The 16,982-nt window shown below is 37.8% G+C and overlaps 1 protein-coding gene and 1 long non-coding RNA gene across 8 annotated transcripts in view; one reads left to right on the plus strand and one right to left on the minus strand.

Moving 5' to 3' along the window:
- LOC136793823 (uncharacterized) overlaps nt 1–3,018 on the minus strand; it is a 71,423-nt gene extending 68,405 nt beyond the window's left edge. Inside the window, exon 1 of the long non-coding RNA XR_010839696.1 lies at nt 2,425–3,018. This is a non-coding gene — a long non-coding RNA (uncharacterized lncRNA). The remainder of the gene's footprint in view (nt 1–2,424) is intronic.
- Nucleotides 2,629–16,982, plus strand: part of AP4E1 (adaptor related protein complex 4 subunit epsilon 1) — a 94,455-nt gene continuing 80,101 nt past the window's right edge. For 4 of the 7 annotated variants that reach the window (XM_067029243.1, XM_067029244.1, XM_059057886.2 and 1 more), the window contains exons 1-5: nt 2,629–2,876; nt 4,871–4,942; nt 8,072–8,195; nt 11,858–11,931; nt 14,339–14,460. In XM_067029243.1, the coding sequence (XP_066885344.1) occupies nt 2,727–2,876; nt 4,871–4,942; nt 8,072–8,195; nt 11,858–11,931; nt 14,339–14,460 (542 nt within the window). In that variant the 5' untranslated portion in view covers nt 2,629–2,726. Of the gene's footprint in view, nt 2,877–4,870; nt 4,943–8,071; nt 8,196–11,857; nt 11,932–14,338; nt 14,461–16,605; nt 16,713–16,982 lie in introns of those variants that run through there. The other 3 variants (XM_067029245.1, XM_067029247.1, XM_067029246.1) reach the window with 3 other exon arrangements.

Below are 16,982 nucleotides of genomic sequence, written 5' to 3' on the forward strand. Positions count from 1 at the left end.
ATTTCAAAATACCATTTATTGGATGATTAAATGAGGAGAGATAAGGTATAAATGAATGTCAACAAAATTCTTTCTTAGGGAGAAATGGAAATTTTTATTCGAGCCAACTGAGGATTACAACCTGGTAGACAATCTCTCAGAGAGCTCTGAGAACTGTTCTGAAGAGGTAGAGGGGGAGGCCAGTAGTATATGTGACTTTGGCACAGGGGTATGTGCAATCAAGCATTCATCCACCTCGGTAGAAGGTTACTGCTATTTGCGAGGAACAGACATATTAGTTAATGGTTTTAGTGCTTTTCTAAGTATAAGAAGATGCTGGGTTCATAAAATTTTCTCCTAAAAATATCTATCTGAGGGCCAGTTCTGTCAGTTTTCCAGAGCACAAAGTGCCTCATGCTGAATTCTTTTTAGGGTATATTGTAGGTCAGCAACTACAGTGGCTAATGACTTGATTTTTGTATAACTGGATGATAGGTAACATTCTTTATTTTACAATCCCTTCTCTTTTGATCTTACTTTTTTTTTTTTTTTTTTTTTTTTTTTTTCCCGGTACGCGGGCCTCTCCCTGTTGCGGTCTCTCCCTTTGCGGAGCACAGGCTCCGGACGCGCAGGCTCAGCGGCCGTGGCTCACAGGCCTAGCCACTCCGCAGCATGTGGGATCTTCCTGGACCGAGGCACGAACCCGTGTCCCCTGCATCAGCAGGTGGACTCTCAACCACTGCGCCACCAGGGAAGCCCTGGTCTTACTTTTAACTAAGATTTGGGAGTCATTTCACGACCAATTTGTCCCATGGTGCTAGGAATGCTCATTCCCAGGTCAGGCAAGGATTTCATTGATATGACCCTCACTGTGCTATTACTGGACTAGGCCCTGTTAACAGTAATCAAAAGCCTCTGTACTGCCTGTCTTACTAGTCTGTTACGGTCCAGGAAACGGTTCCCTCTTGTTGCTTCTTCCCATATTTGGAGTTACACTATTAAGATCTTTGATCTTATAGGACTATATATTTGACCAATAGTTTCAAATTACCTAATCATCATTAATTTTATCTGAGGCTCAGCCACACATTTGGTGATGCAAAAAAACAATAATCTTATAAATACGTGGAATATAAGTAACGTTCTAAGTAAATATTTAAGCTAAGAACTTCCACTAGGTGTGGCCCAGTATCTCCCCAGGTTATCTGACCAGCCTGTTGTGCACCACCTGCTATCTTTAAGGGAAATGATATACTGGCATTGTACATAAAGTTCACCAAAGTTGTCTGCACATACAAAGTGAGTGGTGGAGCATCGTGACCTCTTACAGGATTGAGAAAGGAATGTTATCTTCTAAGAGTTACATGGCTGGTGCCAGAAGAAGAAAAACTGATCTTTACGTCTGAGCAGATACTTCTGCCATTGGGGAAGTCTGGTTAACGCATGATGCAGATGCACAATGAACATTAGAGGCGAGAGAGGAGGCCCAAATGGGCGGAGAAAAATTTTATGTCTAAATTTCTCGTCTTGCCCTAAAATATGAACTTTTATTTCATCATGAAGATAGCTTGTAAGAACACACTAGAAGTACTGAGGACAAACCGAGTTAATCTCTGAAAACGCACTTATACCCTAAACCTTAGACGAATCTATAAAATACAAGAGTAGTACTCAAGCACACACTTCATCAGTCAGTTGAGAGGTTGTAAGTCCTCTATCCTCTAGAAAACTCTATACGCTCTGGAGAGGATGAGAGTGAAAACAACAAATAACATTTAAGTAATATTATGAATGTAATTTTGACTTCCTGGATCCTTTGTTAGGGTCTCCTTCAGAACTCACCAGACCACATTCTCAAAAGCACTGCACTAGATTCTGTTCTAGATGGAAGCTGAGGTGACAGCAATGAATAAGACAGGGAGATACATATTTATGTAGTGGCAATTGCCATCAGTTCTAGAATGGAAAAGAACAGAGCGCAGTGAGAGGATAGGGCTGCGACCTGCTGGGCAGGAGCAGGGGGTCTGGGGGGCGCGGGGGTGGCCAACCGACCACTTCCCCTTCCTGGCTGCCTACCCAAACCCCAGGAGAAGTGGGGCGGAGGGGAAGAGACAGTGGCCAAGAGTCCCCCGTACGCGGTGGGCGCTGAACCCAGTAGGATGAGTCCACAGGACAGCCGCGCCGTCATTCAACATCACCAGGGTCCCCGGCACCGCCGGGGCCAGGGCCGCGCGTGGCGCCGGGGCCCAGCATCTATTCCGCCCCTCCGAGCGCGGCCGAGGGAGGTGGGCGGATGGCCGGTGGTCCCCCAAGTCAGTGAGAGGCTGCTGAGAGAGGGCCAGGAATGGCCACCTCCCCGTGCGGTCTCGGGCAGCGCAGAGCCGGCCAAAGGGAAAGGGAGACTTTTGCGGCCGAAGTATAAGAGGGACGGACGGCAGCGGCTACCTCAGGAGGACCCAGAGAAGCTCGGGACGCAGGAGTTGCCATCGAAACCGGGAGCGTCCGGCCCTTCTGCTCCTCCACAGGAGGACCACGTCCACGCAGACTTCGCGCGGTCTTTCGCTCGCGGACTCTCGCGCCCTCCAGCGGCGTCTCTCTAGAACGACACTGTGCTTGTCCGTGAGGGACGCGAATAAAGATTTCTTTTTCAAACAAACAGGAAGTGCCTACGGAGGCCGGGAAGGCGGCGGGGCCGGGCTTGGGCATGAGGCCGGGCGGCGACCGGAGTGCGGGTGGCGGCGGTGGCGATGAGCGACATTGTGGAGAAGACGCTGACGGCGCTGCCGGGACTCTTCTTGCAGAACCAGTCGGTTAGCGGGCCCGCGGCCGCCAAGGCGTCCTTCTCCTCCCGACTAGGCGGCCTGGTCCGCGGCATCACCGCGCTCACCTCCAAACACGTAGGTGTTCTCCGGGCCGGGAGGTCAGGGGCGCCTCGCGGAGGCCCCCTCTCTGGGAGGCTCCGGTCCGGTGGCGAGCCTCCGGGGCTGGCTGGGAGGCGTGTGTGTCTGCAGGTCCTGGCGTCTGTCCGGAAGCGTCACTTTGCTGCCCGGACTGATAGCTGGGAGGCCGGGTTTCCGTGGTTGGCCCTGACACTGACTGACTCATTATTATCTGGGGCAGATATCTTTTAATCTTTGAGCCTCAGTGTGTTTCTTGAACGTTGACGTAATAGAGTACCAATTCGTATTTCATAGGTTGTTTCGAGAGTTAGATGAGACATCGAGCGTGTGAAACTACCAGGTGCCATGGAAATGTCAGCATTATTCTCCTAAAAAGTTTCTTTCGCACTCGGGTTCTTTCTGTCTCTCTGTTCTTTCAACTGCTAGATGTCATACACTAGAACAGATCCTGCCATTTAAACCTGTTGTTCAGTATGTTTGGGAGCTTGAGGTTCTTAGGTTAGACCTACGGGTTGGGCAAAGAAAAAGCGTAATTCTCCCCAACTGCAGTATTTGCTGAGCAAGTCTCTGCCTCAGATGGGCTTTGAAAACGAGCAGTTATAATGGAAGTTTTTAAGTTCCCACAGACTTTTCAAAGCTTCAAGGATTTTGTATCTTAAAAAAAGATCATGTGGTAGATCTAAATCTGTTCAAAAGATATTTGTGGAAAAGACTATGTGTTAGACCCTAAAGAAACAGTGTAAAACACATTTCCTTTTCCCAAGGAATTGGTCCTTCATCTTGGGCTTAAGACAGCTGTAAGCAGTATACCATGAAATATGTGTCAGGAGAGAACAAAAGACAAAAAGAGAAGGTTTTTCTTCAAAGTGCTCTGAGGGTTTAAAAACGTTCTTTTTAAAACTGAAATAAGATGATGTACTGGGGAGGATCTGCTTCACATTCAAAAATCACAAAAAACAATTATTTGTAGACTGGATATTGCTTGTTTCAAAATTTTGTCCTTTGCTTGTTTTTATGAGGTGGCTGAATGAAATAAAATACTTTTGGTTTTAAACTACAGTTTGAAACTGTACATAAGGTATCTAAATGTAGCAGTACTTCACTAGCATTGTTAGTTCTTGGTTAGTCACCTAATGGGCATCTGCTAATTCAGTGTGTAATTTAAACATAGCGTGATATTCGTTAAAATTGGGGCCAATTTTCAAGTGCTTAAGGAGGTGAAATACAATGCAGACAGTAGAAGTAACCATATCAGTGTATTTATTGTGTGTGTGTGAGAGAGAGATGGGAAGTGAGGGAAAGGATGCAAAGAATAAGGAAAAAAGGATAGGGAAGAAGAATAAAGTTTAAGGGAAAAAGAACAATTTCTGTTTCTGCCTTCTTGCCCTGTTTCTGTGTTCCATGAAGAAGGAGAAGGTGTGAGAACTTTATTCTGGGCCACTACATAAAGAATTGCTTTTCTACTTTCTCTCCACTGTTAATTTTTTTTTTTTTTTTTTTTTTTCGGTACGCGGGCCTCTCACTGTTGTGGCCTCTCCCGTTGCGGAGCACAGGCTCCGGACGCGCAGGCTCAGCAGCCATGGCCCATGGGCCCAGCCGCTCCGCGGCATGTGGGATCTTCCCAGACCGGGGCACAAACCTGTGTCCCCTGCATCGGCAGGCGGACTCTCAACCACTGCGCCACCAGGGAAGCCCCACTGTTAATTTTTTTAAAAAACCATTTTCTGCTAACCCGTCCTTAAGGGGACAGTAACTGAGTGAAGAAAAGAGGAATGGTGAGTTAGCATGAAAATATTTATTCTTTCCAGGAATGATCCTGAGGGTTGGAGAAATGCCTGTAGGCAAATCTTAAGTGCATAATTTTTGTAAGTCTCCTTTAAAATAATGTTTCTTTTTTATTGAAAATATTACGTTATATTTTTCCTTTTAAAAATACTGTTACAGTTTAAAAAGATGGTTATTCATGCATTCAAATATTTTCATTTTTTCAGGAGGAAGAGAAATTAATCCAGCAGGAACTGAATAATCTGAAAGCAACTGTTTCTGCTCCTACTACAACTCTGGTAAGTTTGCATAGTCAGTGCCAGCACATTTTGAATTTGAAATCCGGTCCACTGTGGACTCAATAGTGGCGTTAATTGATCAGTTGCTAAAATCTAATTTATCACACAGTCAAGATCAGTTATGGATGGTAACAAGTCAGACATTAACTTTAGCCTTTTATTGCTGACTGGCTGCACCAGAGCAAGACTTGCTTGACTGATGTCAGTTCAGTGCCAACATGATGATAGTTATATAAATGTGGGACTCCTGGGACCCCAAGGCTGATCTTATTGTTTTGTTTTTGTTTTGTTTTTTTGTGGTACGCAGGCCTCTCACTGTTGTTGCCTCTCCTGTTGCGGAGCACAGGCTCTGGACGCACAGGCTCGGTGGCCATGGCTCACAGGCCTAGCCACTCCGCGGCATGTGGAATCTTCCCGGACCGGGGCACAAACCTGTGTCCCTTGCATCGGCAGGCGGACTCTCAGCCACTGCGCCACCAGGGAAGCCCTGATCTTATTGTTTTAATGTTGTGCACTGGGAGAAGGTTAAGACACATCATTTAAAATAATATTTTCAGGAGACTTCACAGGCGGCTCAGTGGTTGGGAGTCCGCCTGCTAATGCAGGGGATGTGAGTTCCATCCCTGGTCCAGGAGTATCCCACATGCCATGGAGCAGCTAAGCCCGTGTGTGCCACAACTACTGAGCCTATGCTCTAGAGCACATGAGCCACAACTACTGAGCCTGTGCACCACAGCTACTGAAGCCCACATGCCTTAGAGCCTGCACACCGCAACTACTGAGCCCATGTGCTCTGCGCACCTAGAGCCTGTGCTCTGCAACAAGAGAAGCCACTGCAATGAGAAGCCTGTGCACCGCATCGAAGAGTAGCCCCTGCTTGCTGCAACTAGAGAAAGCCTGCACACAGCAACGAAGACCCAATGCAGCCAAAAAAAAAGTATAAAATAAAATAGTATTTTCAGACCTGAATTGATATTTGTAAATCTCTCATTTTACTGTTATATCTTGGAATACAAGTTGGCTGACAAGGTAGAAAAATGATTTTCTTGCTGTAAAACTGAGTATATTGCACAATAGCTAAATCAGGATCGAGTTTTTAAAAAACTTGGTTCCATATAATTTGATTTTCAAACAGCATTCATTCAGCAACTATTTAAGCTGTGACCACCATATGCAGACCACTGTGGGAATGTGGGACTGTCCCTACATAGTTAAATTAAGGTCTACTTTTTTTTCTTTTAATTTTTATGTGGTTTCAGATAATGAGATTTTTCCAGGCAACGTTTATTCAGTGAGTGCCTTTTTTGTGTAAGTTGCTCTGGAAGACACTTCTAATAAAAATATTGTGGTGATCATTTTGCATGAATACATGATTATGTATGTGAATAATACTTGTAAAGTCTGAGAGAATGTCTATATTTCCTTTTATAGTCATAATATGTGGACAAATGAAACTCAAAACATAGTTAATGTGATCTATGTGTGTATGTATATATGTATGTGTATGTATAGATATGTATGTTTTTATGTGTATGTATAAAATCACTGTGTGTTACGATACTTGATAGAAGTGTTACAGAGAAATGGCTTCTCTCTTTTCATTTAGTTTGATTTCCATTTTCTATGACTGGTATCAGTAAATACAGTTTTCACGTTACCAGGCATAAACCTGGTGTTGACAGAATTTAGATAAGTAGGTAGAAGTTAGGGAGCCAGAGTTTGAAGGAAGATTTTATAATATTTATGGCCATCCAACTCTGGGCATACTTTACAGAATAGTCTGTCCCTGAGGTGGTCATGTAGAAGTTGGATTATAATTTATTAAAGAAATTTTCTAGAGTGAATTCCTGCATTGGGAAAAGCATTTTCTTCTCCAAAAATAAGAGAATAATGTATGCAATAGAATTTTACTTAAACAAAGTCCATAATGACTTTTGAAAAACTATGAGATAAAATGTTACAAAATCAGGGTTGATACTTAATGGCTTAAATGAACACTTTCACTCCTCATTGATGTAGAAGCTTTTGAAGAGGCTTCCAGTATACTTTAAGCTTGTTTTCTCAGTGTTTAGTAGTTTTAATTAATGTGCTGATGGGTTAACTTTTATTAAGCACAAGTGACCTAAATTAAATCATTAAACATTATTCCCTTAAGATTTTTCTATGGTTTATTTTTAAACTCTTCATGTTTACATGACATGTATATATATATATATATATATTTATATTTATAAAATCTATCCTCTATATAATATATATGAAATATTAAATGTTATTCTTACTTTAAAACATTTTATTTTACTGTTTCTTAAGCATTTTGTGATTCAGTAATCCTATAATATATTAACCCTAATTAATTTTTAGATATTAAAAGTCTGAGCTTTTATTTTGAAACACATTTATATTTTTAATTTTTGATTAAAATTTGCTATAAATATTGATGCAGATATTCTCATACTAATAAAACAGATTTATAGAATCTCTTAAAACAAGTTATTAGCTCGTGTTGTAAATATTGAAAGATCCAATTAAGTTGAATATTGGAATGATTATATCATTAATGAAATCATAATAGTTGTGAGAATTGTTGAAAAAGTAATGCTTATAAAACAAACTATCGCCTATTATAATATAGCACAGTAATTCTGAAGAAACTCCAGGTGCAATTTAGTCTTTAAATGTGAAAAATATTTTCATTACAGAAATTATTACCAACTTGTGGGAGCTCTATGGATGCTTTCATTTGACAAAGTATATTAAAATGATGTGCTGCATTCTAGTAGCCACGTTAGAGTACCACGAGTGAAATTTTGTCTGAGGACCATGTGTCTCACATTATAACCAAATTTTACACAAGGGACACCTAGAATTAGAAATAGCTACATTTGATTTATTTTGTATTGTTGCCAGTAACAAAATATTGAGATAATTTTACTAAAATGTGTACTGTTGGTAGTTAAATTTGGGAGAAGCTCTTTATTTATAAAGTCTGACTTTGGGTGATTAATTTATATATGTTATTTCTTCAGTGCCAGGATTAAAGAATTCTATTAAATGATTACAACATACTAAAAAAAATGTCAAAGCATTCTATTTATTTATACTGTTACTGGATATTTTGTTTTTCAGAAAATGATGAAGGAATGTATGGTGAGACTTATATATTGTGAAATGCTTGGATATGATGCTTCCTTTGGTTACATACATGCAATCAAGTTGGCACAACAAGGAAACCTTTTAGAAAAAAGAGTTGGTATGTATGTGTTTAAGACTTTTGCACTTAATGTTGTCCTTAAAGTTCTGGCTATTATATAAAGTGAATGATGGCAGGTGTGTAGTATGTTTGTAGAACACTGCCTTGTGATTTCCAAAGCTTTAAAAGATAACACTTCAAAAACTCACAGCCTAGAAATGGAATCAATTTTCCTGATTCATAGCGTTTTGGAGTTATAGAAAAGATGAAAAATTGCCTGTTCTTGTGATGGTGGTTAGATGACTTTGTCAAAACTCATTGAATTATTACTTAAAAGGATGAATTTTCTTATATGTAAATTATACCTCAGTGAAGCTCATTTTAAAAAGTCTGTCTAACCTCATCAGTTTAATGATAAGGGATGATTTTTTTATAGATAAAACTGAAATTGACTTGAATAATTTTTGGTATCCTGCTCCTAGTTTCACAATTGTTAACTATGAGGATTTGAGGTATCTTTTAAAAAATTTTGTTTCTATAATCAACCTTTAAGTCTATTAGGAAAACAAGGACTTAAATCTTGTATTCATATATGTGCAGCTTTATATCAGAAACGTACGAAGGAAGCACTTTGGAATAATATAGGAGTAGAACATGTTCTTTATTTAAAGAAGTTGATAGTGTCATGTTGTCAGAGACCAACATTCTTCTCAAGTTATATTGACCTGTGCTGTCAGATGATGGGTACGGCATGGGAGATGTCTTGGTAAAGACTCTTGAGACTATATGAACACACTGTTCCACTTGTTGAATCTCACTCCACCGAAAATACTCGTCTTCTAGATTTGTTACATTCTTCCCTCCAAGTAGAGTGTCCTCTGGCATCCTATTTCTCCCTTTCTGTATTCCAAACCAAGTGTTAACTCTTCTGTGATCTCTCAGTTGGCTCCTACTATCTGTTGTCTTACGGTGTTTGTCTTTTCCAAACTAATTCTGAGATCCCTAACAACAGGAAATTTAGAAAACAATAGATAATCTGTCCTTTGACATCTGTTGCTATATTTTGCTTTTTAGACTTTCATGTAATTTTTCCATTTTCAATTAAATTTTATTTTTATTTTTATTATTTTATTGGTTTTTTTGGCCACGCCACGTGGTTTGCGGGATCTTAGTTCCCCGACCAGGGGTTGAACCCAGGCTGTGGCAGTGAAAGCACTGAGTCCTAACGACTGGATCGCCAGGGAGTTCCCTAAATTTTATTTTTAAAATATGTAAAAATTACATATGTACATGGTCCAAAAGTTAAGACCTGATAAAAAGGTATAGTCAGAGAAATTTCATTTTTATCTCTAACCCCTCTACCAGCTTTGCCCCTTACCCCATGGGTAACTATTTTCATTAGTTTCTGATTAATCTTTCCATTGTTTCATTTTGAAAAAACAAGCAAATGCATGGGTACACACTCAAATACTCTCTCTTACACAGAAGATAGCATGCTACAGAGATTATTCTGCACCTTGTTTTGACATCTTTATACTTTTATACAATTGCATAGTTTTCAGTGAGCGGATGGATGTACTGTAGTATTTTCAACTAGGTCCCTATTGGTGGATATATGGGTAGTTTTTATTTTTTGCTCTAATAAATAATGTTGCAGTGAAGGACCTTGTATGTGGGATATTTCATAGTTACAATGACTAAGGAAACCTCACAGTCATTTTTATTGAGATTCATGATCTTCCTTAGGAAAGTATTTTATTGACACCTAGAAAGATGTGTCTGTGGGTATCAGATATTCTTTATGTGTGCTAATGAGTGGAAGTTTTTTTTAAGATAGCATTTAAATTTTTTATGCCTTTACTCCAGTACTGTTGCCTCATCTACTTTCCTGAGATTTCTAAGGCTAGCTTTGGTGCTTTCTCTGATGGATAATGCATTCTTATTTTTCACATGAATACTGTTGAGTAAATAAATCTCAGTACCCACTAAGTCAGGAATTATGTTAGGTGCTTTATCTTGTGAAATGCTATTTCATTTGACAGAGGAGAAAACTGAAGCTCAGAAAGGTCAAGTCAATTTTCCAAGGTCATAGAGCTACTAAATGGTGAAGCCAGAATATAAACCCAAGTTTCTATGAGTCAAAGCCTGTATTCCTATCCTGTACCTCACTCTTAGTCATATCAAATGTATTCTATAATCATAGTTGTTATTCTTTTTCTGAAACCTTTAAAATTTTTTGAATCACAGAATATCTTTTTCCCTGTTTCCTGATTATCAAAACAGTTTCCTTGTTTTCCCTGATTGTCAAAACAGGATATTCTTTTTAACAGATAAAATTAAGATTTCTTAAGGTTTTGAGGTGGTCTTTGGATTCGTTTGTTGATCTTACTGTATCTTGATATTGTTGACTTGAGAGGGGGTGATATCTTAGCTGAACGGATGTAATCAGATAAGACCTAATTTCTGCTTTAAATGCTGTCTAGGGTTTTTCTCTTTCCTGGTCCTGGTTTGTTCTTTTTTCTCTCTCCTGATTGTGGGAGTGATAGCTCTGCTCCTCTGACCTTCAGTGAAGATGTTGCAGTGGGTCATGCTGCTACTCCTTGGTTATGAGAACAGGAAATTTTTAACAGTTTTCCCATCTTCCCCAACAGACACAGTATGGATGCTGGGTAGTAATAGGGATAGGTAACACTAGAATTCCTAATAAAAAGGCTGGAAGAATTGAGAAGAATGAAAAACAATGGGGATGGGAGTCAGAGAATAAGGTCTCAAAGTAGACTGTGTGAGAGACAAAAGAGCATAGGGTTTAAAAACATGAACTAACTCCTACTGGCTGGGTTGTAGTCTTGGCTCCACCATGTAGTAGCTGTAGACCTTGGGCAGTTATCCTTTTGGGACCTCATTATTATATTGGGGATAATAATAATATCTACCTCATAGAGTTGTTGTGAGGATTAAATGAGGTGAGGCTTGTAATGCACTTAACCCACAGTAACTGTCTAACAAATGTTATCGATATTAAGGGTGACAGGAAAATGACATGGAGCATCTAGATTCCATGCACATGGTATTTGTCAGAGTATTAATGTACTTCCTCAATTTTAAGTTGTATTTTTTAATGTTTTGATATTATTAAAATAAAAGTACTTAAGTAAATGAGTACATTTAATGTGGTAGACATTGTTTCTTTCCTCAACTTCTATTCATTCAATAGTTTATCATCAAATTGAGAAAATAAAGTATTGTTTATGGCTAACAGATGATTTACATCATATGGATTGGTATCAGGTAGCTCATTCAGTAATACAGATAGCTAGTAACTCACTATTTATTAACTGTAGTAGCTATTAGTTTTTGAATAATTATATTTGGCTACAAGACAGAAAATGTTTTGATTGATTGTGTAGAGATTTGCACAGAAGATAGAAGGCATATATTCCTAATGTCATTTACAGGACTTTAAGTTAGTACACATAGCTTCTTTTCCATTTCAGTTATATCCTGTAAAATACCTAATTGTGAAAGACTTCAGGATGAAGAACATCTGAAATCTTCCTTACTGAATTTTTTGAACCTTGTTATTTTACTATTTGTTTTTATATTTACCTGTAACTGGTATCTTTGACACTTAAACTTGGAATATATTATTGCTTTGTTTAACTTCTTGGGAAATGTTAATTTTTGGCAGGTAATTATGAGACTTTTCCTCTCAAATTTTATAGGTTATTTGGCTGTTTCTTTATTTCTACATGAAAGTCATGAACTGTTGCTTCTCCTTGTGAATACAGTTGTAAAGGTATTGTATTGTTTGCTGGTTAATATGAAGTCTTAAATTATTCCTTCAGGAATCTGACATTTCTCATAAATCATATTAAATTAGGTATTTTTCAAAGAAGGTAGGCTTATAGAATGAGCTTAGAAAGATCTTTTATATCAGTTTCTGCATCTGTAAAATGAGGATAATAATAGAACTTAACCAAGTTGTTAGGGTTAAATGAAACACTGTAGAGAATAATAATTGCTACTGCTGCTGTTATTATTGTTTCATTTTAAAAAGCAGAGTTAACGAAAATAAACTCAAAATGGTCTAAAGACCTACATGTAAGACCTGAAACCATAAAACTCCTAGAAGAGAACATAGGTGGAACACTCTTTGACATAAATTGTAGCAATATTTTCTTGGATCAGTCTCCTAAGGCAGAAGAAATAAAAGCAAAAATAAACAAATGAGACCTAATTCAGCTTAAAAGCTTTTGCACAGCAAAGGAAATAATTGACAAAATGAAAAGACAACCTATGAAATGGGAGAAAATATTAGTAAATCATGGGACCAACAAGGGGTTAATATTCAAAATATACAAACAGCTCATGCAACTCAATATCAAAAAAAAACCAACAACCCTATGAAAAAATGGGCAGAAGACCTGAATAGACATTTTTCCAAAGAAGACATGTCGATAGCTAACAGCCAATGAAAAGATGTTCAACATCACAAATTAGAGAAAATGCAAATCAAAACCACAATGAGGTATCACCTCATTGAGAATGGCTATTCATGAAAACGTCTGTGAACGGCAAATGTTTAGTGAGGATGTGGAGAAAAGGGAACCCTTGTACATGGTTGGTGGGAATGTAAATTGGTCACCTACTATGGAAAACAGTGTGGAGGTTCTTTAAAAAACTAAAAATAGAACTACCATATGATCCAGCAATTTCACTCCTGGGTATATATCTGGGTATATATCTGGAAAAAATGAAGACACTAATTAAAAAAGATACATAACCCCAGTGTTCATAACAGCGCTATTTACAGTAGCCAAGACATGGAAGCAAGTGCCCATCAGCAGACAATTGGATTAAGAAAATGTGGTATATATACACAATGGAATATTATTCAGCCACAAAAAAGAATGAAATACTGCCATTTGCAGCAATGTGAATGGACCTAGAGAATACTATTGAAATTAAATATTAGTAAATAAGCCAGACAGAGAAACACAAGTACTGCGTGATATCATTTATATATAGAATCTAAAAAATAATACAAATGAATGTATATGCAGAACAGAAATAAACTCACAGACATAGAAAAGAAACTTGTGGTTACCAAAGGGGAGAGAGGGAGGGACAAATTAGGAGTATAGGATTAATAGATGATGAACTACTATATTTAAAATAGATAAAACAACAAGGACAGCATTGGGAATTATACCCATTTATCTAGTAATAACCTATATTGGAGTATAATCTGCAAAAATACTAAATCACTGTGTTGTACACCTGAAACTAATACAATATTATAAATAACTATACTTCAGTAAAACAATACATTTTAAAAAGAGCAGAGTTGGAATTATAACTCACATCTCCAGACTCTTAGTCAGATGCATCTTCCATGCCATTGTCTTTTTCTCTAGGATCTGTTTTAAAGGGATGTGATATGATCTGAATAACTGAAGTCTTTTAAATTCTGAAAGTCAGTTTAAAGAAGAACAGAGTTTAATTGGGTAACTGAAATGTACAGATAATAAAAACACAGTTTAATCCATACACAATATTGTTTCCTGTTAAACGTTTAAACAAAATTGGTAATGAAGTATAATTGAATTGTTGAGCTTTTTCATGTTTTATCTTGTTTCAGCCTTTTGATATGTATGAGAGATAGTGTGTGTGTGGGTGTGTAGTATCAATACTTTCTGAATTGTTAAGTTATATACTCTCTTAAGTTTACTAGTAGCTTAAACTTTTGCAAACTTTAAAAAACGTAGTTTTGGGTTCTATTAGAACGGTTTGTAAACTTTGTGCTTATGTAAGTATATATGAATGCATACATTTTATCGTATATATTCAAGAATTGCTTCCTTTTAAACTTCCACTCATATTGTTGATTAACAAGAAGAATTCATAAAATTATTCTGTTACTAGTTTAGAAAAAGTCTGTAATAAGGAAACTGCTTTGGTCATTGTCAGGAGAGAAATACAGTTTCCTTTAGATCAGTTGCCTTTTGGCTGTCTTTATCTATTGACTCTATTAAGGCAAATGAAACGGGTATTCCTATAAAATATGAGGTAAGCCTAAATGTACAAATTAATTTAAAAAGTTAGTAGAAAACTATTAAGTGTGTAGGACCATTGCAATGTTGAGCTCAATGTCCCTAGATTCAGAATTTGCACTGAATGTTTTCTTTGCTTAATAATGTTAGGACTTGCAGAGCACTAACCTAGTAGAAGTATGTATGGCACTTACTATCGTCAGCCAGATTTTCCCTCGAGAAATGATTCCAGCTGTTCTTCCATTAATAGAAGATAAACTTCAACATTCTAAGTAAGTAAATTCTTTTTGGATAGGTGTCTACACTATGTATTTCAAAAGGAAAATTTATACTCAGAAGTTTATTCTACCTTTAACTTAATGCTACCAGGATAGAGGATATTCTTTGACTTCCAGGTATAATGCAAAAATCCCTAATATTTGTCCTTTATTGTCCTTTATTTTTATGTGGGTTTAGAAAATGTTAGGCAACTTTCTAAAGTTAAACTGAGAGTCAGTGAGGCTTAGCATCAGAAATCCTTGGCTTTCTTCCCACTTCTTCTGTTAACCATCAGGGGTCCTGTTTTTCTCTTGGCTATATGTGGTTGGTTGAAGCTCCTTAGTTCTCACAGAGTTGTTTTGAGGATAAAGTGAAATAATGGAAAACATATGGAAATGGTTCAAGTGCTATGAACACAGACCTTCAATGTATTGGGGATGCTTTATATCAAAACTGCAGCTTTCCGATTCTGTTTTATAGCAGAATATATCCAAATGAACCTTAACTTGTAGTATTTTGCTAATCTTGTATGATTCCTTAACTCTCTCCTTCTCAACCTGATTACTTTTTCACCACATTTGGAATTATTTTGTTTTTGACCAAGCCCCTCAACTTCATTATCTTTAGAGTTAGGGAAAAGTTTACAGTCACTTGCCGTTTTTCCTTTGTGATTGCAGTATTTTAGTTATATATACATTTTTGATAAAGATTTCTTTTGTTACTCGTATAATATTTCATATGCTTAAGTCAGTATTTTTAGTGTTCTAAGATTTTAAAATGTTGTTTTATGGTTTGTGTTCTTTAAATCTTGGACCATGAATATTTCAGCTAAAAATGGTAGCTTTTTCTAAGAATTATGGAATAACTTCAGAGATTTTTCAGACTTGTAATGTTTTGTTTATATCAAATCTGTGTTTAGAACAAATGATGAGTATGGAAAATTAATTACTGGAAATAAAATATTAGCCTTTCTTAGATAATTAGAGGTTGATCTGATTATAGCAGAGCATAGTTTAATGACATTTTTCCATACCACCACTGTTTTGTGGTAGCCATACTTATCCTTTGTATGAAATCTTTCTAAGAATTGAATTTTTTCCTTGTTGCTTCCCACCTACTGCCACTTCAAGTCCTGGCCTTTCCTGTCTTCTACCAGTTAGAGTTTAGACTTTCTGAAACTCTGCTTTTGCAATTGTGGGCATACCTAACTCCATGCTATGGAGTAAAGAGCTAAAGACAGCTGTGGGACAGAGCTACAGATAAGCCAGTAGATATCACAACGAAGCTCTAAGGCAGGGCTTGGACTCGACTTTTGAATCCCTGGTTATATTTCAGCACACCAAACTCACAGCTGGAATCCAGGTTTTTTGTTATCTTGTGTTATTGCCACCACTTTGGGCTAGACCTAGGGATTCCTGAGCCTATTCAGAGTTTGTATTCTTTTTTTTTTTTTTTTTTTTTTTTTTTGCGGTACGCGGGCCTCTCACTGTTGAGGCCTCTCCCATTGCGGAGCACAGGCTCAGCAGCCATGGCTCACGGGCCCAGCCACTCCGCGGCATGTGGGATCTTCCCAGACCGGGACACGAACCTGTGTCCCCTGCATCGGCAAGCGGACTCTCAACCACTGCGCCACCAGGGAAGCCCCCAGAGTTTGTATTCTTTTTCCTCACCATTTACTTACTCTCTCCCGGAACTCATATTGGTTAATGCCCAATAGCAATACACTGGGATATAGTTTACAGTTACTGTAGTATTAATACTAATGGCAAATCTTTTGTTAATCTGCTTTTCTTTTTATGTGAGAAGAATTTTCCATTATGACATAGTTTACCTAGGAAGATAGTAGGTTGCTTGTTAATGCAGAGGCTGGGTGACCATTTGTTAGGAATCTTATAAAAAGTATTCTTGAGTGGAACACAGAGGATTGCATTGAATAATCTCAACTTTGAGATTCTGTGATTTTAGGTAACAGAAATACGTGTTAAGGAACCCTGAAAATAAATGCTTCCGTACTGCTGTTGTGGGCACTGCCAGCATAGTCTGCAAATATGAACAATGTGGAAATAGGCATAAGAGACAAAAACAAGGAATATAATTCCTTGGAAACTACATTATGTTCATAGGATAGCAACTCTTTATTTTTGCTTCTTGTGTGCTAGACATTATCTGTTACAAATGAAGTGCAAGACTTGTGTATACTTTCCTCTTCATTGTAATGAGGTTTTGAAACATGAACTGGGCAAGGAGAGGAGTAACATCTTTTAATGTAAGTCCCCCTTATACTCCCCTGCCCCCCAAAGTATTTGGAGTATGTTTGCCCATGATATAAAAAAAGAAATATGAAAAGCTAGAATGATAAGGAGACTTAATATTGATGAAGAGACTGTTTAATGTTATTGGCAGAAATTACCTCTCACTCATTTAAACTTACTGTTGATTCGTTTCCCAGTTTCTAGAGATATGGCTTTCAAAAATGGAATTAGGGAATTAAGGAATTTATCTTTCCTGGTTTGTTTTGGTTTCAAAAGTAATACAT

Source organism: Kogia breviceps, chromosome 3 (assembly GCF_026419965.1).
Source record: "Kogia breviceps isolate mKogBre1 chromosome 3, mKogBre1 haplotype 1, whole genome shotgun sequence".
Lineage (NCBI taxonomy): Eukaryota > Metazoa > Chordata > Mammalia > Artiodactyla > Physeteridae > Kogia > Kogia breviceps.